Genomic DNA, 24858 nt, shown 5'->3' with positions numbered 1-24858 from the left:
GACAGCCGAGCGCGTAAACGCCGCGCAGTTCGCATTTCTTTATCGCGTTAGTACGCGTGCGTGCGCATGTAATCAAGTGAAAACTGCCGCTATTTCTTTCCTAATCAGTCAGAGAACAACGGTATGCTTCATTCGGGGCTGCAAAAGCGCAAGCAATGCGTAAAACGTGCGTTACTCCACGTGAAAAAAGCACCGCACCGCCGCCGCTTCGGCCGCGCTGGACCAAATATGGCGGCGCGCAGGATGGTCGCGGTACTTTTCCCGTTCCAGTGACTTTAGTTAGAAATAAGAGCCTACGGACAACCATAGATGTGTCCGTATTACAAGATAGATATTTAGATAGCAATCTTTAATGATATTCTCGGATACATTAGCCTGTTTTATCGCCTGGCTTGCTACTCCGGGTTTCGCGTGATGACTATGATGTTTATAATGATCACGTACACGCACAAATAATACTTACACTCAGAAACACACACATATACAAAAAAGAGCCATTCATAAAGTTTCGTTAAGGCGAGAAGTTCTCAACAACATAGCGCTTTTGGGTTGCGCATCCCCCCAAACGATGGTCAGCCACGGGCAGCAAAATCGTTTCTCAGGCGTTGAATTCACGTTTCTTCTAGCCTGGTTAGTCCTTGTGGCTTATAAAATCTACACGACGAGTCTATTCTGCCCAGCGGTCCGTAGTGCACGCTTGCATCTGATCCCTCAGCTTCCACTAAAAGCATCCTACCTGCTATCTGTCTAATCCATCCTTATCTCGCTATCCACCCAGTCCGGCACTGCAGCGCCGGCGAGAAGTTGTCGTTCGCCCGGGTGTCGGGCCACGAGTCGGCCTCGAGGCCCGGTCCCATACTGCTGACGGCCCCGGCGGACGGCATGACCAAGGAGTGCATCCTGCGCTGCGAGCAGCGGGACGACTGCCGCTCCTTCAGTATCGACTACCGCCGCCACGAGTGCTACATCGCCGGTTACTACTCCGGCTCGCTGCCCGCTCACCTCAGGCCCAGTCCCGGAAAGACGTACTTCGAGGGAATCTGCGTACCCGGTAAAGAAAACGCGCCCCAAAGAGTATGACACGCCTGGTGCTCCAGTGAGCTGTTTCCAAAGAGCCCGTGGCACTGAGTCGTTTCTTTTCCTGCCCTACAAGCGGTAGTAATGACTGCATAAACGTCTTTATTTAAACATAAGATACGGGCCTAGCAGCCTGTAAGGTTAGTCTCGCCACTCCAACGTCAGTTCAGGGCACGGTCCCAAAGAGGAATGAATCAAAGTAGGGGGTCGTTAATCCGGGCCCGCATGCTAACCACACAAGTAGTTATATTGAAACCTCGAGGAAGGTACATCTTTTTTATGTCTTTAGCTACGAAGGCAATCATGCCCCGTTGAGTACAGGAATGCCTCCTTCTGAATACAGAGGCACTCTGACGGCATCTCTTGCAGGGATGAAAATATAATGGCACATTGTCTTATGCCTCTACAGACAGCCAAAACGCATTCCCGCTTTTCATAAGATTAACCAGCCAATTGACCAATTGATTGAGCTTCCGTGTAGGTAAACGTTGTCGCAATCATTATTACTCTTTCGTGTGTTAGTTGACAATTGCCATAGTCATAATGCAATTGTGGTACCTCCATATACTCTTCTCCTCTTTCATTCTTTAATGCCCACTTTCCCATTCCCAAGTACAAGGTGGCCAACTGAAGATCTTCTCTTGTTAACCGGGATAAACTTTATTGAGTATTGAAAGCCAGTATGGTATGGTATGATAAACTTTATTGAGTCCGAAGGGGTCGACCTGAAAGATCATACCGATGCGGGCCACTCCCACGTTGAGACAGCCAATCCTTGCAAGCCTTATTTAGCATCTTGAATTCTAGTCTACTTGAAAACAGCCGCAGAGGAACAGGACTAAAATATTCATCGATTGTGACTGTCTGGGTATGGGCGGTGAACACTGATATATATGTGCACGTATCACTCTTTCCTCCTTGATTTTTTATTCTTTTTCTCCCCTTCCCCCTCTCCCCGCTGTGGGTAGTAAACCGGGTATAACCTTTCCTTTGCCTTTGTCTCTCTCTCTCTCTCCACTCTGCTCATCTTTCGTTAACCCTTTTATTCCGTCGGCAGAGCAGCGCAGGGAATGAGGCGATAATTCGGGTTATCCTCCTTGGCTCTCCGTTGTCACTTCTGTAATCATCTTTCGTAGATTTCTTAATATTTCCCGCTTAATACGGATGAAGCGTGCATGAATACTGGAACTGAATGCATGGAGCATGAGGGACGACGCGGTACCGCGTGTGCTCGCGATACACTGCACCCTTCCGCAGCCTCGGTCGCCTGCCAGCGGCTGTGGACGTTCGAGCGCATGGTGGACCAGGAACTCCGCGGCGTGAGCCCTCGCGAGGTGACGCGGTTCATCACGCTGCACGACTGCGAGCGGCGCTGCTTCGAGGAAGCGTCGCTTCCCGTGCAAGTCGGCCAGCTACGACGTCAACCTGCAGGAATGCCGCCTGTACGCCGACGACCGAAACTCGCGATTCGCCCGGCTCATCTACGGTCGGGGCGTCTACTACCTCGAGAACCAGTGCACCGTCAGTGAGTACCGGTAACCTTGTCTACGCGTGCTAGCCGGACGCCATCCACCCAGAGCGCTGCAGGTTAGCCAAGCAAGTAAAAGGCGAGGACAATGAGAGCGAAGTGACTGCTGTATCGCTACTGTCAAGGTGCTAGACAGTAGCGATACACAGAGACAGAGACTCAAAGGAGAGTAAACGGAAGCCAATGGATTGGGCGTTCACTCGGGTACCTTGTCAATGAGACAGCTATAATTTCGTATGCCACAAGTCGAAGCCATGTAGTACAGGTGTATAAACAAACATCTCATCTTTTGTGTAAATGGTTTGTTCGGTTAGATCTGTTTGTTTTATTGTCTGCGGTTTTTTGACACGAAGCACATACTTATTTCGCACTTCGATATATCCGCGTCAGTTAACGCAAGTGACGGGGGGGGGGGGGGGGTTCAGTCCTGCGAAAAACGGAGTCAGAATTAGCGGATGCATTTCTATACCGACACACTGAATACCGGCAGGAATGCATTATGCTTAAGCGCGCTTACATATTGTGAGTAAGCAATGGTGTAATGTTTTTTTTTTTTTTCTGTGCCTGCTTGAGTACAACGTTCAGCTTTTACAGGAACACTAGCCCCAATACGGCCTTCTCTATCGCAGACACGAGTCCCTGTCCGTACGCTCCGATCCAGCGCGACGTGTACATGACGCACATCACCCGCGTGGTGCACGGCGTCAGCTCGACCTTCCACTGCGAGATGGAGTGCAACCGCGAGCCGGACTTCAACTGCCGCTCGTACACGTACGTGGAGCACGGCACGCTGGGCCCTCCGCAGTGCCTGCTGTCGGCCGACAGCCGTCCCGGAGTGTCGCCCATCGTGCTCGAGTACCGCAGCCGGGCCCTGTACGCCGAGAAGGACTGCCACATGGACGACGAGAGCCGGAACAACGGAGTCGTCGGCGGCACGTCACACCCGCCGCCTTACCCGCACACACCACCGAGCCCGCCGCACAGGTACTTTTCCGTATGACCAAAAAATTCAAAGCCATTTCCACCCCAACTGCGAACTCCGGAGCATTGACTCACCTGTGTTTCCCTTTTTGCTTATCTGCTCTATTCTGTTCTTTTCGTATGATTATGAGACATTTTATATTCTTTTCTGTTCTTTTCCGCTGATTATCATGATTTGTTTTGCGATTCTATATTTTCTATTCTATCGTCTTATTTGTACTGTTTTTCTACTATTTGCTGCTCCGAGCGTGGAGAAACATCTGGTGTCTTTCGTTAAGCAGCTGGCGTCTTTTCGTTTTGCTTTTAGAAAACATCTGGCGTCTTCCGTTGGTTTATTTCATCAATCAACGGCGTTTTGAACAAAATTTTTATTGTTTAATCACGCGCAGGAGAAATCTCACCAGGCACTACCTTGGAGGTAAACAATGGCTGCTAATGGGAATGAGAGACAGAAGAAGTCGGCTTTTAGCTAACACTTACACTTCTACTTCTACTAACGTTTCCTACTGGAACATGCCAATGGCTGCTAATGGGGAATGAGAAACAGAAGAATTCGGCTTTTAGTTAACGCGCACGCTGCGAATTTTTTATTGTTCAACAACGCACAGGAGAAATCTCCCACCGGCACCACCTTGGAGGTCAAGATCTGGTACTAGCGTTAAGACTGGTTACGTACTACGACGGGGACGAACGGGTGCCGCTTTAAGGAGCTTCGCCCCTAAAACACCAGCTTAACAAGCCAATATGGCGGCACGAACAGCCATCCGTAAAACAGTCTATAGCGTCGTGTGGTAGCTGCACATTGTTCCGTAACAAATTCAGTGGTAGCCTAGGGACGCACTTTTCGTGTTAGTTCGTTGGTGATTAAGAAGATGAAGTGGAACCGAGGACACACGAAGTGCAGTCAACGCTGTGTCCAACAGCTCTTCAACCAGATTTATCCACTGTCACCATTCTCGCATCTCTCCTTACATTCTCACGCTGACTTCTTACTCCTTATAACAGGTCGCGTCGAATGGCCCAGGAACGCAGTTTGCTCGATTTTATGACACTGTACTTAGAGAATTCGCATTTCAGCCAGCGTCGAGAGAGCCAAGATATCAAACTTTTTTTTTTCGATTTCTCGGTTCCTTCCCTGCTGACAGGCCGTACCCACCGCCTCCTCCTCCTCCTCCACCACATCCGGGGTCTTCGCCGCCCTCGCAGCACCCTCCGCCGGGTGGCTCGGCGCCGACACCGTACCCGCCGAGGCCTCCTACGGACTACAGCCCTACCCGCCTCCCCGGTTCTGCACGTACGAGCAGTACACGTACGAGAAGACCATCGGCCACGACTTGAGGTGCGGGAGCGATTGTCGTAGGGAAGAGTGCCAAACAGAGGCGCTTGATTTATTAATTAATTATTAATTAAGAGAGAATAACCTTGAGATAGAGATAATTGAAATGAAAAAGGCAGGGATGTTAGCGTAACCGGTTTGCTATTCTGCACTGGGCAACGAGTAAGGGGAAGCAGAAAAGAACAAGAAAGAAGAATGAGAGAAGGAAGGATATGAGTAGAAACACAAAAGACACCCACACGGGAATGTCATAATCGTTCAACAAGGCGTTAAGATGTACAGTGGCCCTCAATATGAGTTACAAGCACAGTGGCAATGGTTTAAGGGGTCCTCAGCCTATACTGTACGACCGGCAAACGTGAAACTGGGTTTGCAAGTATCAGTAGTCGAAACAATGATTACGCCATTGACTGTCATCTGTGTGTGCGCTACAGTGTTAGCGCCGCCTTGACCACTAGCAGCATGTTGCAGCTCATATTGGCCGCGACTGTAGGTAGAGCACAACGGCATCACTGACTTTCTCAGCTGCAACAATTATCTGGAGCAGAAAGAAATGTGGTATAATGCGTATGGTTTCGGCGATGTCACAGGCCTACAGGTCGTTTTCAATGTTGAGCAGCATCATTGCATATGGCGAAATCCTCGCAATTCATTTCATGACTTAACTGTTCATTTATAATCTTGACGATTTGCTGATTAGTATTTAGATGACATTCCTAGCTAAGCCAAACTACAACCTTCACTGTTTAATGCTGACGTAGCCCAGTGGCAAAATATAACAGAATTCGACGACAGAAAATTCTGGTGTATTTTGGGACGTGGCACAACTTGTTTACTCTGTCGTCTATCGCGAGGCTCTGTTATAGATTTATTTTGTTAGCAGGCTTCTCTAGTGCTACAGCAAATCTTCCGTGCTACTTCAGCGACATTTCTGTTGTGACCATTAGGTGCCTGTTACTACAACACATTTTCATGCGGCACTAAAAACATTTGTTGCAATGCTACAGCTCTCCGTTGTAGCAACACACACGCGACAGAGCTCACCTCTGCTGTCACGACAACAAATGGCTGTCGCATAACAGAAACATCTGTCGTTGCATCAGAATTCTGCAGTAACTACAGAGAAATCTTGCAATAACAGAGTTTTCTGTTATCCTCAGGGACAGGTTCTGTTGTCATTTTTAACTGGCAGTCTCTGCGTGCTTAAAACATCTCAATCTTTTTTTATAGAATGATAAAGCTGAAGCCAGTAGGCTTGATTGTTGTTTTACTAGAACTCCATGCAGACTTCAGTACCTTGAAAGTTTGCGGTTTCAACCTTGCTAGCAGAAAAATCGCACTTGCCGTGTATGCGTGCAATCAGTTGCAACTACACGAAGCTAGCAGACGAGGAAGCCGATAAATGCATGCGATGGAAGATAACTGCGGCGTTCCACCATCAATAGACTGTAACTAATTAACAACAACCAATTAACATCAGGATACCTTCTTAACGTAATGTTAATTGTCTAATGATTTAGGTGATGGTGGTTATTATCAGTACAATTAATTAACAACAAGCAATTAACAACAGATTGAGCTCTCCTCGCGTTCTCCTCTTACTTGACTTAGTTCTGTGTCATCTGTCACAGGTACGCGCCAAGGGAGCGCATCCCTACGCGCTCAGCAGTGGGCGTTGTGCGAGACGCGTACACCGAGTGCCAGCGGCTCGGAGACCGGTGTCGTGCCTTCACCATTGAATACGGAAACTTCCAGTCGGCATCGTGGCTCTCCACTGCTGCCGAGGACAACAGGCAGCTGCTGGCCGCCAACCCGGTCATGGCCTACTTCGAGAAGATATGCCTCCAGGGTACGGGTCCAGCACAGAACCTCTATTTCATGTATTGATTTCTTAATGGTCTGGACGAATTACATCAGGAGGCAAGAACTGCATTACGTGAAGGCGGAACAGAAAGGCAGAAGGCAGGAGACTACACTCTTAAAAAAAAGAGAGTCAAAAGGGAGTCACGTCTGCTTGACTCTCTTTGTGGCAGCCGATGACCACCTTTTTTTCTAAAGGGAGTCACAATGCTCTGGTCGACGCTCTTGAATGAAATAGATGACTCCCTTGCTCCAAGGGAGTCAGTGATGGTTCTGCATATACAGGGTGGGTTTTTTTTTTAAAAAGAAAGCTTCACTGGCTGCGACCAAGATACAGTTCGCTGCTTTGGCTGTGGTATACCGAAAAATTTTGGTTGAGAATATATAACATTGATTCGTAAAATGTGGAATTACGCACGTATTGTGTTATAGCTTCAGTTACGATATTGCTGAAACGGCGCTTCGAAAACGTCTACAAGTAAACAGGGTTCTTAAAAAATCTTGCCCCCAAGCGAAACATTCAGTTATGACAACGTTTAACAATGGCAGCGCTGACAAATTTGCGAATCTTCGCACGTTTGCAAGCGAGGTTTGTAGATTCCTACGACAGCATGTATGGCAGAAAACATACATTTATTAGTGAAATGGACGTGCATGGTGTTGAACGCACTGGCGATCGGGAACACATCTAACTCGACGGCCGTAAAAACATGTGCCGCAAAGCTGGCATGATAACCGCGCAGACCGGTTATCAAGGCGACGCTTTACCGCGTCTCCTAAAGAGCGACAATACCACCAGAATTATAGCTCGCGTGGTCATCATTTCTGCCCGCCACAGCTAAACTATATCTTCACGATAATCCGCGCGGGCCACCAAATCGCTCAGCAAACGTTGAGCACAGCTAGGCACGCACACACGGCCTCACCGCATTTTCCCAGCCCCTAGAGCAGGGGATGCACGTTCACCTGCGCCCCCTCCCACCGTACAGCCCTTACAGACACACACAGGGCACGCTTCGCCTCCTCCACCCTGATATTATTCAACAGAGCTTTAACTATGCATGGATGTGTGTTCTATAGCACCAAAACAAAACCGAAACCATTTAGGCGTTCGTGGAGGCTACTTTAATCCAAAGCCGAAGCCATCAATACGAGACAGCCATTTTGGCGTCGTTAGACGGCATTGTTCGTGATCCGTCTCGTTGTGGTCGTTCTTTAGTCCGCCAGAATAATCTGTGTCGTCAGGCGTGATTGCAAGTGATTGTTTTGCGTGACTTTCTTCGTGCTATGCATTCGTGGCGTAGTATCGTATCGTCGGCTCGCTCTTGCCGTGTCTGGCTGATCGTTTTGCGTGACTTTCCTTCCGTGCTATGCATTCGGCTGAAGCAGTGTCACTCAGTGTTTGGGAAAAGCAGCCTCCGGACGGAGAAGTCCCTGCAGTAAGCTTCGTTTCGTCGTGAACTTGCCTGAGCAAGATGGCAGCGCATGACGGATCCCAGTGGCACCGACAGACGAAGCCTGTGGACGACGCTGCTACGGTCGTTATAGATTTCAGGTGAGTTCTGCCGGCTTCTGCCTACAACTCTTTTATTCGCTTCACACGTAGCTTTGCCACTTGTCTTTCTGATGTTCCAGTTGCACGGATTTGCTATCGTGTTTCAATGGCTTGGCAACGACGAAAACCGCACTGGACTATCCAGTAGCGGGTAAAACGGAGTGGTGCGCGCCAATATCGTGTTTCCTTATTCCATACATGCCAGAAAAACATGAAATTGCGAGTTGAAATCTCGGTTGCAAGTCGAGTGTGGTGACACGTAGAGCAACGTTGCACCGATATATATTTGAAGGGTAAGTAAGATCAGCTGATCAAAATCAATCTAATGCACCCGGCCCGAGCATGCCTGATATCCAGATCATGATTTTGGCTCGTGAAACTCTAGAATTTAGTGTTTCTTTCCTTTGCTACCCAGACGTTGAAACACGTTTAATACGTATTTATTCGCTGCATATTCGAACTTCTCGCCGTGTTAGCTTGTTTGTTTGTGTGTGTGTGTGTGTGTGTGTGTGTGTGTGCGTGTGTGTGTGCGCGTGCGTGCGCGCGCGTGCGTGCGTGCGTGCGTAACTGCTATAAAACTTTGATGCAATAGCTTTTGTAGCACGGTTTCATTTAATTGAAACAGTGGTGACTTGATCTTATGATGCTAAAAATTATCATGCAACAAAGGTAAATGTGAGTTCACTTCAAAGTTGTAGTTTTTTTTTTTTTTTTGTCCACAAACTGCATACGAGCATAACCTCATCCTCCTGTGATACTTGCTTTGTCTAATGTGGTGTGGTGCTAGTACCTAATAGTAAACACAACACCGGCTAGTAATAATGGCAGTAAACATACTGCTCAAACGCCGTGTTTCGTGGATATTGGATGCCTTTGTTATACCAGCCGTGGTTCAGTTCGTTATTATTTTCAACACAAAGATACAGTCTACAGTGATGTTGTGGGCAGTGGACAAAAATCCTTTAAAATTGACTTGGAAGCGTTACGCTGCGAAGCCCAAAGACGCGGGTTCTATTCCTGACCCCGGCAGCTGCATTTAGAAGGGGGCGAGATACAGAAACTCCCATGCCCTCTGATTTGTGCACGTTGAAGAACTCCAGGTAGTTGAAATTAATCCGTGATCTCCCACTATGTAGCACCGCTTAGTCGCATTGTGCTTTTCGCTCATAAATCTCTAGCAATTATTGCTTCGTCATTATACCTCGAAACACTCGCTGTATCCTATTTGAATTCTATTCGCCATAGTCTGCAATGAATATTAAGCACTTTTTACAGCAGGGTACCTCATTTGACATTCTTTTACAATGCACCTTAATTGTCCCAATTTCGTGCCATAATCAGCTGTTGTTTTTAATATGTATATAAGTCACTTCAGCACTGTTCCTTTTTGTTTGACCGCTTCTCATCACCTCGATTGTTTGAGGTTTGAGGTGATGTTTGTGCTGCACAGTTTGCCCGAGTTTGCTCCCAACCCTCTATACTGGTCAACGCTGGCTGGTGGGTTGTCCTTCCAGACAAACGGAAAAACGAGACCTTTGGCTGTTGATATAGATCTGAAGAAAAAATGGCACATTAGGCCTTTAGAATAGCTGCACCTTCGTGCAGCTCTTCTGAAGCCAGGCACTAGAAGGGCACGCTCACAATGATGCGACAGAAAGAAGGCAGTGAAGGCAAGCCTAGTCTTGTCGTACATTCGCCATATTTCGTGTAGCTGTATACACATTTTGCCGTTTTCTTCGTTAAACTAATAATAACATTTGGCGTTTAACATCCCAAAACCATGATATGATTGAGAGACGCCGTAGTAGAGGGCTCTGGAAATTTCGACTACCTGGGGTTCTTTAACGTGCAGCTAAATCTAAGTACACGGGCCTCAAACATTTTCGCCTCCAACGAAAATGCAGCCGCCGAGGCCGGGACTCGATCCCGCGACCTACAGGTCTTCGTTAAATACTGCTAGTCTAGTGGTTATGGTGCTCTACTGCTGACCCGCAGGTTGCGGGATCGAATCCTGGCCGCCGCGGCCGCATTTTCGATGGAGGCGAAAATGGTTTAGACCCGTGTGCTTAGATTTAGGTGCACGTTAAAGAACTCCAGGTGGTCGAAACTTCCGAAGCCCTCCACTACGGCGTCTCTCATAATCTTATCGTGGTTTTGGGACGTCAAACCCCAACAATTATTATTATTATTAAAATACTGCTGCCATGCTATACAGGGTGATTTTTTTTCAGACAGTACATATCTTTTATAAAAAAACTATGACAGTCACGCTCCAGTAGTACTCTAGTTCGAGGCGGAAATATTCTGCCGCAACAAAAAATACGTTGACGGGACTAATTAACAAAAACCCGTTAACTAATTTTTATTTATTGACTTGAGGGCAGTTGTTTATATTAGAAATTTGTAGTGCGTGCCGCTTTATGGTATAACCATTTTTCAGAAATCATGAAAGTTTTACGTAACTCGAGATATTTATTGTGAAATTTTAAGGGCTAAATCAAAACTGATCGTGTCCGGCACACAGAAAACGCGGTTTTTCTGTTACGTCAGACCGGAGCTGCCCGCGACAAGGGAGTGACGAAATTTGAATGAAGGCGCGTCGTGGTCGTACCTTTTCGTGAAAACTGGCAAGTCATCTAACTTGTGTCAGCGGATCGCCTTACCTTTGCATGTGGCGTTTGGTGCTCATTTGTTTCTTTCGAGATGCGCGCATCCGAAACGGCAGTAATATCAACCTTTTCTTTCTACTGTTTACAGATAAGTACCACACATCGCACCCAAATAATAAGCTGTTTACTTGTGTATTTCTGAATGCTTGCAGATTTTCCTGATCACATTCTGCTTCGGCCCACCTTCATTAAACTATCATCACCTTCTTTTCACGTGTAGCTCCGAGCTTACGTAACAGAGAAGCGACGTTTCCTGCACGTCAGGCGCTATCAGTTTCGATTTCGTCCTTGAAATTCAAGGATGAATATCACGAATTACGTGTAACTTTCGCGATTAAAAAAAATGTGTATGCCATAAATTGGCACGCGATACAACTTTCTAATATAAACAACTACCTCCAGGTCAGGAATTAAAAGTTAATTAATGAGTTTTTGTTAATTAATCTCTTCATTGCCATTTTAGTTGCAGCAAACTATTTCCTTCTTGACATAGAGTGTGTGCGCGAAAACATCTTGAGCGTGACTATTATACAATTTTGATAAGAAATATGCGTTCTCTAAAAAAACATCCTTCTAATTGTATGGAGGTCATGCAGCGGAAACAGTTGCAGCTGGCTAAGGGAGTAACAGACCGTCAAAGTACAGCAAAGTTAATGAGTATCCCTGGTTTTGTTCATTGCCATGACACTTCATGGAATCTGGTGTGTGAGCGCTTCCCTTGTCAGATTAAAAGGTGATCGATCTGTCTGTCATCATGTGTTTATTTTTGTGCACTTGACTATTTCAGGTTGCTTCAAGACTGCACATTGAAGCTCTACAGCTGCATTTGACCAGGAAGCCTCCTTGGAAACTTCGTGTCTCGAGGTAGTCAAGACGTGTCCAAGAATTCGGAATAGCCACGCTTAAGGTCTGGCCGTGAGTGGTCTCGAATCAGTGCAACCTGCTGTCCTTTTCGCCAGAATGCCACCTGACCCTGACATGGTCTGGGAACACGACACTGCCAAGCTCATGCACGCAAGCTGTGTCACCTATTGGGGTCCTGTATCTCAGATGACTACATGAGAATCCTGTACTACATGAGAACTACACATGTTGCATGTTTTGCGCTGTATGCCACATAAAATATGTAATGGATGTCGCAAAGAAGTGCTTTATGGCTGGCCATTGATTCCTATTCATAAAAACTGACTGCTGGCTATGCTAATGTTTATGCCAGGTCTAGTATATTGCCGCATTTGACAGTAATGAACGATGTTAGCGAAACTATTGCTTTTCACTATCTCACTCATTCTGACAGTAATGTGTCTCGCTGTATTTCTGGACGGTGTTTCTGTATTTCAGTTCTGTACGGAACTCTCCATACCACCGCTAAATATATATATTTATATATATCATACCTTATATATATAAGGTACTTGACACACGACGTACGTTTTAGCATTAGCATAGTGCTAAAACGTACGTCGTGTGTCAAATGCCTTCCTACAGTATCAGGACCTTCGTGATCTTTCTGTAGCTCTTATATTTAAGGGTCATTCCATGCCAAGTGTCCCAGACGTGGCGCTCGCACATCGCAGCTTTTGCTGATAAAATGTGTGCCTTTTTCCTGTGCCACATAGAGTATTGTGGCAAAACATTCTTGCTCGAAAAAATTTTTGACGGTCCTGGCACCCCCTCGAATTTCGCTTCTATTTATTAAACTGTACCTAATAGAAAAATGTGTATAAAATCTACTTTTGTGTGTTGAGCTTCTAAACTGCGCTTGCGCTATCGCAGAGGTTCTGTTTAGTTGTCCCATTCATTATTTCCGAATTTTTGTGTTTCACTACCAGCTACGTAGCTTCAAAAACTACAAAAATCTTCAAAGTTCGTGAATTTTTCTTGAGCTATCTGGAACTCACCCTAACCAATATTAATAATAGCCTGATTTCCAGGAACGTGTATTTTAGTACAGAAATGTTTAGGGGTAAAATAGACTTCAGATATTTCCGAAAAAAAATTGTGAAATTAGAGAAAATGTACGATTTGTTGCATGTTTGACCATATTTTTCATACTGATGCGGTCAAAGTAAAAATCCTCGTCATGCGGCGTTTGATAAAAGACTTCATCGTTAAGTAATGAAAAAAGTCTTATCAAATCATTTTTTTCTTTTAAGGAAGAAAATAATTTTTGAATTTGGCCCTCCGAACGCGCAGTGCATTTCATTTTGTTGCCACTTCGCCGCAAAGCACGTGGTAGCCCTTGCAGCTGACACTCGTCACAGGCAACGGCCAGATGCGAGATGTATGTCAGTGGCTCGTGAGTGGTCGAAAGTCTTGTCACGTTGATGTCAGGGCGACGAGTAATGAATTCGCGTTACAATGTGAGCTTGCTTGGCGGGCTCAATGGGAAGTATGGACGCCCGAGAGCAGCCTATGGCGTCGTTGGCACATTGTGCTAGAGGCCGTCTGTACAACATGTATACCCTGAGAAAGAAGTGTGTACAGTGTGCATTATTTCTTTCAGTATGTGTATGCTAGTTGTGCAGACGTCCCTCTAGGACATTGTGCCACGACTCCACATGCTGCTCTCGGGCGTCCATATTTCCCATTGGGCCCGCCTAGCAAATGCTCATTGTAACGCAAATTCATTACTCGTCGCCCTGACAGCGCGACAAGACTTTCGACCACTCACGAGCCGCTGACATACATCTCGCATCTGGCCGCTGCCTGTGACGAGTGTCAGCTGTAAGGGCGACCACGTGCTTTGCGGCGAAGTGGCAGCAAAATGAAATGCACTGCGCGATCGGAGGGCCAAATTCAAAAATTATTTTCTTCCTTAAAACAAAAAAAATGATTTGATTAGACTTTCTTCGTTACTTAACGATGAAGTCTTCTATCAAACGCCACATGACGAGGATTTTTACTTTGACCGCATCAGTATGAAAAATACGGTCAAACATGTGACAAATCGTACATTTTCTCAAATATCACAATTTTTTCGGAAAGATTTGAAGTCTATTTTACCCCTAAACATTTCTGTACTAAAATACACTTTCCTGGAAATCAGGCTATGATTAATATTGGTTAGGGTGAGTTGCAAATAGCTCAAGAAAAATTCACGAACATTGAAGATTTTTGTAGTTTTTGAAGCTACGTAGCTGGTAGTGAAACACAAAAAAAATCGGAAATAATGAATGGGACAACTAAACAGAACCTCTGTGATAGCGCAAGCGCGGTTTCGTAGCTCAACACACAAAAATAGATTTTATACACATTTTTCTATTAGGTACAGTTTAATAAATAGAAGCGAATTTCGAGGGGGTGCCATGATTGTCAAAATTTTTTTCGACCAAAAGTGTTTTGCCACAATACTCCATGTGGCACAGGAAAAAGGCACAAATTTTATCAGCAAAATCTGTGATGTGCGAGCGCCACGTCTGGGACACTTGGCATGGAATGACACACACACAACACACACACACACACACACACACACACACACACACACACACACACACACACACACACACACACACACACACACACACATATATATTGAGAGAGCGTAGGCATCGGCAAGTTGGTAATTCATGTTTGACTTTTTGAGCGCGCAAAAGAACAGGGACGAAAAACGACGCAGACACAGCGCTGACTTCCAACATATGCTTTATTTTCTACAGTGGTACATATATATATAGACAACAAAAAGCAACGCACGCAGGCGCATTGTACAGGAAGGCTTCATGTAAACCACAAATAAGTATGCATGATAAGCAATCAAACAACCTGATACCGGATTTTTTTCTTCTTTAAGAGATCAAGCGGTCATTCCTGACTACCACTATCGTCTAGTCACCCTGTGGGCCTTGCTTAGAAAGTCTAGTTCTTTTTGGATAGGTCAATTGAAGGTGCACTAGTGCACATGTCTCCCAAACTTGCAATCTTCGCCGCTTCAATTATCTCACGTGTTGTTTGTGCCTGGCTCCTTCCTGTCGCAGTGCACTGCGAATACATGGGATCGCACCCACACTTCCTGCAGTGGAAAGCCAAATGTCCCACACCTCCAGTTCGCACGTTATTTGCGTGCTCACGCAGCCTGTCATTGGCACACCGTCCCGTCTGCCCTATGTATTTCTTGCCACAGGACAGCAGTAACTCATAAACGATGTTGTTCTCACATTTAACAAAGCTTTCTTTGTGCTTTTTTTGGCAGCTGGTTTTTTTCAGAACCACTGTAGGAGGCCTTGCACAGATTATAAAGCTTGTTTGGTGCTGAAAGGACGACTCTTATGTTGGCGTTGTTTCCTATCTTTTTCAGCCTATGTGAGACATCGTGAAGGTACGGTATGACGGCGCATTTCTGCTTGACAGGCTCCGTTTCTGGTGAAGCCTGCTCCTCACCCTCGCGAGCATGTTTGACAGTCTTGAGAAGGCCCTCCGCCACAGATGTGACGACATACTGAGGAAACCCCGCCTTTTTCAGGCAGTCAGCTTGCGCCTGGAAACTACACGAACACTTGTGAGGACATGAGCGGCGAAGCGCATTCATTAGGGTTAATTTTGCAATACCCCTTTTAACTAGCTTGGAGTGGCCCGAAGAAAACGGCAGAAGCGGCTTATTGGCCCTAGGCTCGTACGACCAGCAGACCTGGTCTCGCTCGAAGAACATTCGTAAGTCAAGAAAACGCAAGGCGTTGTTTTGCGGCATTTCATGCGTGACTGCGAGCGGTTGCAGGAAACGCGTGAACAGATCAAGTACGTTTGAAGAATCATTGCCAAATTCGCCTGGACTTGATTCTAGAAAGACAACGTAGTCGTCTACATATCTAAACACCTTCTTTACATTTGTGCCTGTTAGCTCTGTTTCTAGTTTCTAGTAACAGGCACAAATGTAAAGAAGGTGTTTAGATATGTAGACGACTACGTTGTCTTTCTAGAATCAAGTCCAGGCGAATTTGGCAATGATTCTTCAAACGTACTTGATCTGTTCACGCGTTTCCTGCAACCGCTCGCAGTCACGCATGAAATGCCGCAAAACAACGCCTTGCGTTTTCTTGACTTACGAATGTTCTTCGAGCGAGACCAGGTCTGCTGGTCGTACGAGCCTAGGGCCAATAAGCCGCTTCTGCCGTTTTCTTCGGGCCACTCCAAGCTAGTTAAAAGGGGTATTGCAAAATTAACCCTAATGAATGCGCTTCGCCGCTCATGTCCTCACAAGTGTTCGTGTAGTTTCCAGGCGCAAGCTGACTGCCTGAAAAAGGCGGGGTTTCCTCAGTATGTCGTCACATCTGTGGCGGAGGGTCTTCTCAAGACTGTCAAACATGCTCGCGAGGGTGAGGAGCAGGCTTCACCAGAAACGGAGCCTGTCAAGCAGAAATGCGCCGTCATACCGTACCTTCACGATGTCTCACATAGGCTGAAAAAGATAGGAAACAACGCCAACGTAAGAGTCGTCCTTTCAGCACCAAACAAGCTTTATAATCTGTGCAAGGCCTCCTACAGTGGTTCTGAAAAACCCAGGTGCCAAAAAAAGCACAAAGAAAGCTTTGTTAAATGTGAGAACAACATCGTTTATGAGTTACTGCTGTCCTGTGGCAAGAAATACATAGGGCAGACGGGACGGTGTGCCAATGACAGGCTGCGTGAGCACGCAAATAACGTGCGAACTGGAGGTGTGGGACATTTGGCTTTCCACTGCAGGAAGTGTGGGTGCGATCACATGTATTCGCAGTGCACTGCGACAGGAAGGAGCCAGGCACAAACAACACGCGAGATAATTGAAGCGGCGAAGATTGCAAGTTTGGGAGACATGTGCACATAGGTCGGCAAACTCACTCATGAGTCGACTCACTCAGACTCACTCAGACTCATATCGAGACGTGAGTCTGAGTCTGAGTGAGTCCGGGTGAGTAAAGTTTTTGTGAGTCTGAGTCCGAGTGAGTTCGGTTGGGAAAAATTTTGGTGAGTCTGAGTCCGAGTGAGTCCGGTTGAGGAAAATTTTGGTGAGTCTGAGTCCGAGTGAGCCCTAAGGCAAAATATATTGCATGAGTGAGCCTGAGTGAGCTCCACATTTCTTGCCGACCTATGGTCCTGTCTACTCAACTTCAGCATTACTATCAGCCTTATGTCGGCTCACATTTATACTCCCGTGTAGTCCCGCATACGTCAACGCGCTACCGTTCATACGTCAGCTCATTATTTATTGATCAGAGGCGTGAGATGAGGAGGGAGAGGGGAGGAGGTGCCTTGGCCTCCCCCCCGCAAACTTCTTCATGGGAAGTTACTGATAAAAATATCTCGTGTGAGTCATCTCTTTCAATAAAACGGTCCTTATTGAACTACAAAGTCAGATAACTCGTATTTGAAGGTACGAGATCAAAAGGTGCTAAGTAGCGCACCGATTATGCGAAATATTGGCGTTAAAGAGCATTGACATTATGGTAGAAAAAGGCTAATTATAGGTTAGCGGACTCATGAGTCGACTCACTCAGACTCAGATCGAGCCGTGAGTCTGAGTCTGAGTGAGTTCGAGTGAATTATATTTTGGTGAGTCTGAGTCCGAGTGAGTCCGGTTGAGAAAAATTATAGTGAGTCTGAGTCCGAGTGAGTCCGGATGAGGAAAAGTTTGGTGAGTCTGAGTCCGAGTGAGCTCTAAGGGTAAGATATGTTTCGTGAGTGAGTCTGAGTGAGCTCCACATTTTTTGCCGACCTATGCATGTGCATTAGTGCACCTTCAATTGACCTATCCAAAAAGAACTAGACTTTCTAAGCAAGGCCCACAGGGTGACTAGACGATAGTGGTAGTCAGGAATGACCGCTTGATCTCTTAAAGAAGAAAAAAATCCGGTATCAGGTTGTTTGATTGCTTATCATGCATACTTATTTGTGGTTTTACATGAAGCCTTCCTGTACAATGCACCTGCGTGCGTTGCTTTTTGTTGTCTATATATATATGTACCACTGTAGAAAATAAAGCATATGTTGGAAGTCAGCGCTGTGTCCGCGTCGTTTTTCGTCCCTGTTCTTTTGCGCGCTCAAAAATGTCAAACACACACACACACACAGATATATATATATATATATATATATATATATATATATATATATATATATATATATATATATATATAAAATGCTTAACAATTGTGGTGACGTGGCTAAGGACTACGCATTATTCGCAGGATGTTGTGCCTATAGTTTAGGTGCTTACTGATAAAACAGTAGGTTGTCATTACAATGTGAACATGTATGAAATGGCATGAAGTGTTTAAAACCGATTCAAAGAATAATTTTACGAATCGCAGAAATTTCAGTTTGTTTATAGGATGAAGGCATGCAGACGTGAAAGAGAAGACACAGACAAACCAAACGCTAGCGTTTGAGCTGTCCGCATCTCTTCTGTTTCCGTGTTGCATGGCTTACTTTCTTCTAGAATCAACATTTTTTGTTGTTTTACGCGAGCGGAAATTGTTCTGAGACTCATCTATATAAACTTCGAGTAGTATTTTATTTCCCCCAGAGGAATCGAGTGCAGCACTGTAAAGTTGCTACAAAAACTTGTTGCGGCTGTCATGCATCCACCACAGTGTTCCTGTTTGAGTAAACCCGGTGGAAGTGCCTTGTTGAGTAACAAGAGGTAGCGGCACCAACTTTCGTCGATTGTCAGATAAAAACCCTAATGGTGTTCGCTCTGATTTGAAGTTCTTTTGAAATTCTTGATCAATCTCTATAAAACTTGTTTAGTTTATGTGTATTTGTACGCTGATTTTGAAAATGCAAATATTTTTCTACTATTATATGTCGTGTTAAGTATATCAAACATTTCATGTGCCATGTTAGGCCTGCACGAGTTACAAAGTAAGCATATCACAATAATATGAAATGGGAACTGTATGCAACATAACCAGAATGCATGTCCTAAACCCACTTAACAATAGTCATAGTATGCTGAACATTGACCAGTAAGTGTATGTCTAGCTGGTGATTCGCTCACGAGAGTTCAATATTACGTAACTTTTAACTCAAATGGGTTTAAAACGCGAGTTCGTATGTGGGCTAGTGGGTTCATGAACATTATGCCAGAACAGCGCAGTAAACTCCTTTAAAACTATTGCATACAGTTTTTATCCCCTAACTATAGCGATATGTCGATTTACTTTGTAACTCCAAGTTTGGAAAGGCTTGCTCATCAAGACACATGAAATTTTTATGTGTAAAAACTGCGTTTTCTTCCAGATAATTGCATATTTGAAATCGCCACATAAGTAAACCTAAACTCAGCAAGTTTCATCAATATCGACCAAGAAGAAAAATAAACGCATTATTTGTTGCAGAGTGTCTCATTGAGTACCACGAAGTGGTCACACTGACTCTTGCCAGGGGAGTCATGTACACCACTGTCCTTAAGGACAACGGAGTCAAAGGAACGCTCCAGTGGGGGTCAGCGTTACCATGGCAAAGGGGTCACCCTGACTACCTAGAGGTACTAGCGGGAAATAAAAGGTAGTCACGTAGACTCCTGCGTTGGGAGTAACGTAGACTCTCTGCTTGTGAAGAAGGGAGTCGTTGGTCTGAAGAACGAAGGGAGTCGTTTGACACCCCAAATTGTGAAGAAGGGAGTCGTTGGTCTGAAGAACGAAGGGAGTCGTTTGACACCCCAAAAGGTCATCATATGTGTAGCGAGGCGATTACCACCCAAAGGTAGTCAGTACAGACACCCTTTTTTTTAAGAGTGTAGTTAACCAGAAAAGTTTCAGGTTGGCTACCATATACAGACAATTGGGGAAGGGAAATAGAAAGATGAGAGAGAGAGAGTCTTTTCTTGCCTTCTTCATTTTAGTGTACCTGCGGTGAGTAGTGGGATTTGCGCAATTTCCGTGGCACATACCCGTTTATGATGATGATAGTTTTTTGTGCTCATCCGTTTCACCTCGAGCTTGAGCAGCTCCGCTTTCAATATAAATTCGAATATGCGAAATGCTTCCTGTTGACGACAAAAATGCATCTTGTCTTAACTGCACATACTACGTGCGGACATAAAATGAAATAATAAAGAAAGGGTCAGATATGGCGACGGTAGCTTTTCAGGGATGCAATTTTTTTTCCACCTGAGGAATATTCGAAACACACTGGCATTGGTTTATTACTTAACATCTCCTATAGATACACGATAAGACAACGGAACACCACCTCGTCTCGCGCGATTCTTCCGGCAACACCTAGATACACGCTTAAATCTTCAAAGCAGTCTTTTTCCGCACGCATCACTCATTGCCCGACGACGAAAGCCCACCGTCACACTCCGTATACATTAAGCTGACATGCGCCAACGAGGTTTCGCCATTATCGCCCGCTTAATTAAAAGAGGAGATGGGCAGACATACAGGTAGGCTAAAAGGACGTAAGGTATACAGTTTGTTACCCTTCGTCCTAAAAAGAAGCACCCCCCTCGCGCTTCCTCAACGCCGGCGAGTCAATCTAGATCGTTCACGCGCTCGACGCGCAGATCTAGTCACGTACGCACAATATATATGCATATTTTGTCACGCTTCAACAACAACAACAACAAAAGAACACGATAGAGCTGGAGTGATTAGGCGTTCAATATTCGCTGTCGCGCTTACAGGAAAGATACATCAAGTGATAGGCGCCTCCGAACCACCCAGCAATCTGCTCTGCTGGCGACGCTCTGACGCCCGAGGGAACGAAGGCGGATAAGGATGAAAAAAAAAAAGAATGAATGAAGAATAAAGAAAGGAATACGGTAATGAACGATGGCTGAAGCAAACTCGGCGCGGCCTTTCGTGCGCGAAGACCGGACTACGGCTTCGCGTCACCGATGTGTCCGGTGCCCGATGTGCCACACAAAAGCGAAGCGAGAGCTCTCGAAGCGAGCAAGGCGCGCTGGATAGCGAGAGTGCGTGGTGTGTGTGTGTTGGGGCGGTAAGTTCATTAACCGCCACGCGCATAATGACCCACGCGACGAGCTAGACGGGCGCGTTTATACACCCGGCCACGACCGGAGGCGGCGAGGATGCGTGCAGGAAAGGCCGAGCTTCGCGCAGTAGGAGAAAGAAGTAATAATGACGAATAAAAAGGTGGAGAGCGAGAAAGAGACCGAGAGGCAGGAGAGAGGGAGATAAACGTAAAAAGCGCTCGAACAAAGAAAATTGAACGCGCTTTGAAGATTGGCGCCGCGGATGGCAGGAGGGCGGAATTGCAAACAAGCGAGGTGGTTGCCGCGCTCGACGCAGTCCATAGTTGCGGATGTCGAGTTTTGGAAACAGGAAGAGGAGTGTATAAAGAAAGGAAGGATTTGGAAAATGACGTAAAAAAAGAGAGCGAACCGCTTCGGGACGGCGCGTAGGCACCGGAACGAGCAATTCGCGGTGCTCTGGTTGTATAAAGCTGACGCCGCAACACAGCGAGGATCCCGAAAATAATCGCGTCAGTGTGTTCGTTCATTCGCGCGCGCGCGCGCGCCTGTGTGTGTGTGTGTGTGTGTGTGTGTGTGTGTGTGTGTGTGTGTGTGTGTGTGTGTGTGTGTGTGTGTGTGTGTGTGTGTGTGTGTGTGTGTGTGCGTGTGCGTGCGTGCGTGCGCGCGCCCGCCCGTTTCCAGCATGTCGGAAAGGGTGGTCTCCTGCTGGAACTTTCTCAGCTCTTTACGACACACTTTGCCGGGATTCGTCGTATTTTACTATATACGCTTGCTTATTTGCATGCCAACTTAGAAAACAAGAGAATACACACAAAACAAGCGAACTTTTTTTATTTTGGAGAGGAAAGAAGACTGTTCGGCACAGTGGCGTAGTCCGGGTAAAAAAAGTTCGCATTAAATGCATAAAGGAAGAAGGCCTCTAAGATTATGAGCAAACTGGAAATCGTGGCCAAAAGGAAATGTGCATGCAGCGCTGAAAATGACTTATAATTTCTGTTCGCTTCTATATTGTGGGAATATGACAAGGTTAATCAAATTTTCGAAATTTGTGCGATAATTCGAGCGTGACGAGTGCCTGCGCGTGTTGTCCAACTTAATGAGTGACCACAAACCGACGATACCAAAGCACGAGACGGGCATTTCGCTGATACATACTTCGCATAACTTACTTGGGACTCTAGGACAATCAACGTAACCCACACCTACGTGCTGTCAACTAAGAAAAGCTTTGTAAGATACGTAAATAAACATCTCTTTCACAAGAAAGGGGCTCTTGAAAGGGAGAGCTAAGAGGAAAATATCGGGGATGGAAAAGAGACAAGCGCCCGTTCTGCTACCCTAGAGTAGGCAGAACGAAATGGGGAATAGAATATTTGACGAAGCTTGCAGTAAGTCGCGCAAGGATTGAAACAGCGAAATTGAACGATTCTGAAGTCTAATCTGGATGCATCAAGGTTGTTGCTACGACTGAGCTAGGTTAGTCACGACACGGATGTCCAAACTCCAGAATCGAGCGTTCGCACCTCTCATAGAACGAACCTTTCTTTATCTCTGCTTTTTTTAATCTTTCTTTCTCTTTATTTATCTCTTGATCTTTCTATTTTTTCTATCTCTTTCTCTCTCTCCTTCTTTCTCTTTCTATATCTTTCTGTGTCTTTCTATCTTTTTTATGTCTTTATTCCCGTTGTTTCTCTGAAATTTTCTCTCTCCCTTTCTTTCTATAGCTTTCCCTCTCTCTTAGTGAACCAATGGTGACTAGTTTGGCATGCTCATTTTCTGCTGCACATACCCGTGATGATAGCCATTTCTTGGGCTAACTGTAGCCTTCATTCTTAGTGGACCAGTCGTGAGTAGTGGGATTTGCCCAATTTCTGAGGCACATGCCCGTTCATGATGATGATGGTTCTCTGATGGGCTGCACAAATTATGGCTAGCTTAAATAGGAAATAGGATAGGACTGCATGCGCGCAGAAGCACAGCCCATCGGTCACTGTGCTCTATGTCTCCCGAAGACTCGAGCTGAGCGCCGCTAGCTTTCCCGCATCATGGACATCTTGGAATAAAGCGGTTGTTGTATACGTCACATTGGAAGGACTTTAACAGTGGCGCTGTTTAAGCTTGCCAATCCCCCGCAAGGCGTTAGCAAAAGCTCGGGCGGGTATGCGCCACAGGCACTGGGCATGCCTCACTACCGAGCACAGCAGGTGCGAGGGAAAGCGAAGACATTAGAGGTCTATAGAGTGGAGGGAAGGAGAGTGACGGAGAGCGCTGGGGAAGGAGGTGGGAGCCTGGGGTGGGAGAGAGTAAAGCCTAGCAAAGCGAGGAGAGCTGAGGCAAGCAGCGGGGAGGAGAGCGTTAAGCGAAAACGTGCTCGGTGAAGTGGAGAGGAGCAACGAAGGGAGAAGGAGAGATGAGAAGTGGAGGGGAGGAGGAGACGAAATAAATAAATAAACCAAATAAAATTTATTGGCGAGTCGGGATTCGAACTCGGTACCCGCGGTCCGAAGGCGAGCGCCGTAACCATGCAGCTATCTAGGCACGGTAGCAGAACAAGCGTTTATGGGAACCATATGATTGCGTTGCTATGGGCGAGAGAAAGAGAAAAAGATAGAGAGCGAGAGAAAGAAGGAAGGAATGAAAGAAAGAAAGAAAGAAAAACAGAGAAAGACAAAAAAAAGAGAGAAAGAAAGAAATGAAGAGAGACACAAAGAAAGCATAGTATGGTCATGTATGCTAGAGTATAGCAAAGGGGTGCGAAAGGGAGGTGAGGGTGAGGACGAGGAGGAGGAAAACGAGAAAGGCAAGGTCACCAGCTGCGCTGTTTCCACAGTCTTCACACCACCAACGCGTAGGTGCCTCAAATTTTTTGAAAGCCGCCTTTCCTTGGCCCCGTGAGGAGTAACAGGCCAGAAACCCGCTTTCCAGGCCGATTTCTCCTCCTTCTTGTCATTAAACATCTTCTTCTTCTTGAAAGGCAAATCCCGTGCCGTGCGCAATTTTAAGACAGCTGCGCTGCTGTCATGCCACTAGACTTACTGACAGACATAGGCCTGTCAATACTCTCGGACCGGCACGACGTATGTATGTATGTATGTATGTATGTATGTATGTATGTATGTATGTATGTATGTATGTATGTATGTATGTATGTATGTATGTATGTATGTATGTATGTATGTATGTATGTATGTATGTGTGTGTATGTGTGTGTGTGTGTGTGTGTGTGCGTGCGTGCGTGCGTGCGTGCGTGTGTGTGTGTGTGTGTGTGTGTGTGTGTGTGTGTGTGTGTGTGTGTGTGTGTGTGTGTGTGTGTGTACGAGTGTGCGGTGCGGGCGTCTCCGAGCCATTCTCTGAACACTACATGTAGTTCAAACGAACCTCCGATTCTCTCATTCCTTAACGCGTTTCCTTGCGCGCAGAACGCACGTGCGGGAAGATGTGGTCCTTCGAGCGGACCGTGGGCCACACGCTGGGCGGCGACGCGGACCGCGAGGTACCGGGCGTCCTGCGGCGCGCCCAATGCGAGGACCTGTGCCTGCGCGAGCGGACGTTCGTGTGCCGCTCGGCAACCTACCAGCAGTCGCGGCTCCTGTGCCGGCTGCACGCCGAGAACAGGCGCACCCGGCCGGCTCTGTACGCGCGCACGGCGGAGGACATCGACTACCTGGAGAACATGTGCGCCCCGGGTAAGTATATGGTTGAGGTATAACAAACCAAACATGAGCAATACGTAATATTCGATAAGAATAGCTGCTGTAGTTAAACTCCATTTGAGAAAGAACAACGGACGATAACGACTGGTATGCGCAATTGCTCGAAATAACAACGTCATGTCACGACGAATCTGGTCTCTAAAGATGACGTTGGCTCTGATCTACGCGTTCGAGTCGAAATTACGCCGATAGATGACCCGAACTGCAGCGGGTGGAAACA

General features: G+C 46.2%; 1 protein-coding gene across 1 annotated transcript in view; it reads left to right on the top strand.

Moving 5' to 3' along the window:
* LOC119405393 (uncharacterized) overlaps positions 1-24858 on the top strand; it is an 88600-nt gene that overhangs the window by 43092 nt on the left and 20650 nt on the right. Inside the window, 7 exon segments of the mRNA XM_049419381.1 lie at positions 779-1051; positions 2335-2462; positions 2464-2602; positions 3235-3599; positions 4732-4925; positions 6554-6771; positions 24345-24611. Coding sequence (XP_049275338.1) covers positions 779-1051; positions 2335-2462; positions 2464-2602; positions 3235-3599; positions 4732-4925; positions 6554-6771; positions 24345-24611 — 1584 coding nt within the window.

This window comes from Rhipicephalus sanguineus, chromosome 9 (assembly GCF_013339695.2).
Source record: "Rhipicephalus sanguineus isolate Rsan-2018 chromosome 9, BIME_Rsan_1.4, whole genome shotgun sequence".
In the NCBI taxonomy this organism is placed as follows: Eukaryota; Metazoa; Arthropoda; class Arachnida; order Ixodida; family Ixodidae; genus Rhipicephalus; species Rhipicephalus sanguineus.
This window is presented reverse-complemented; position numbering and strand designations above follow the sequence as displayed.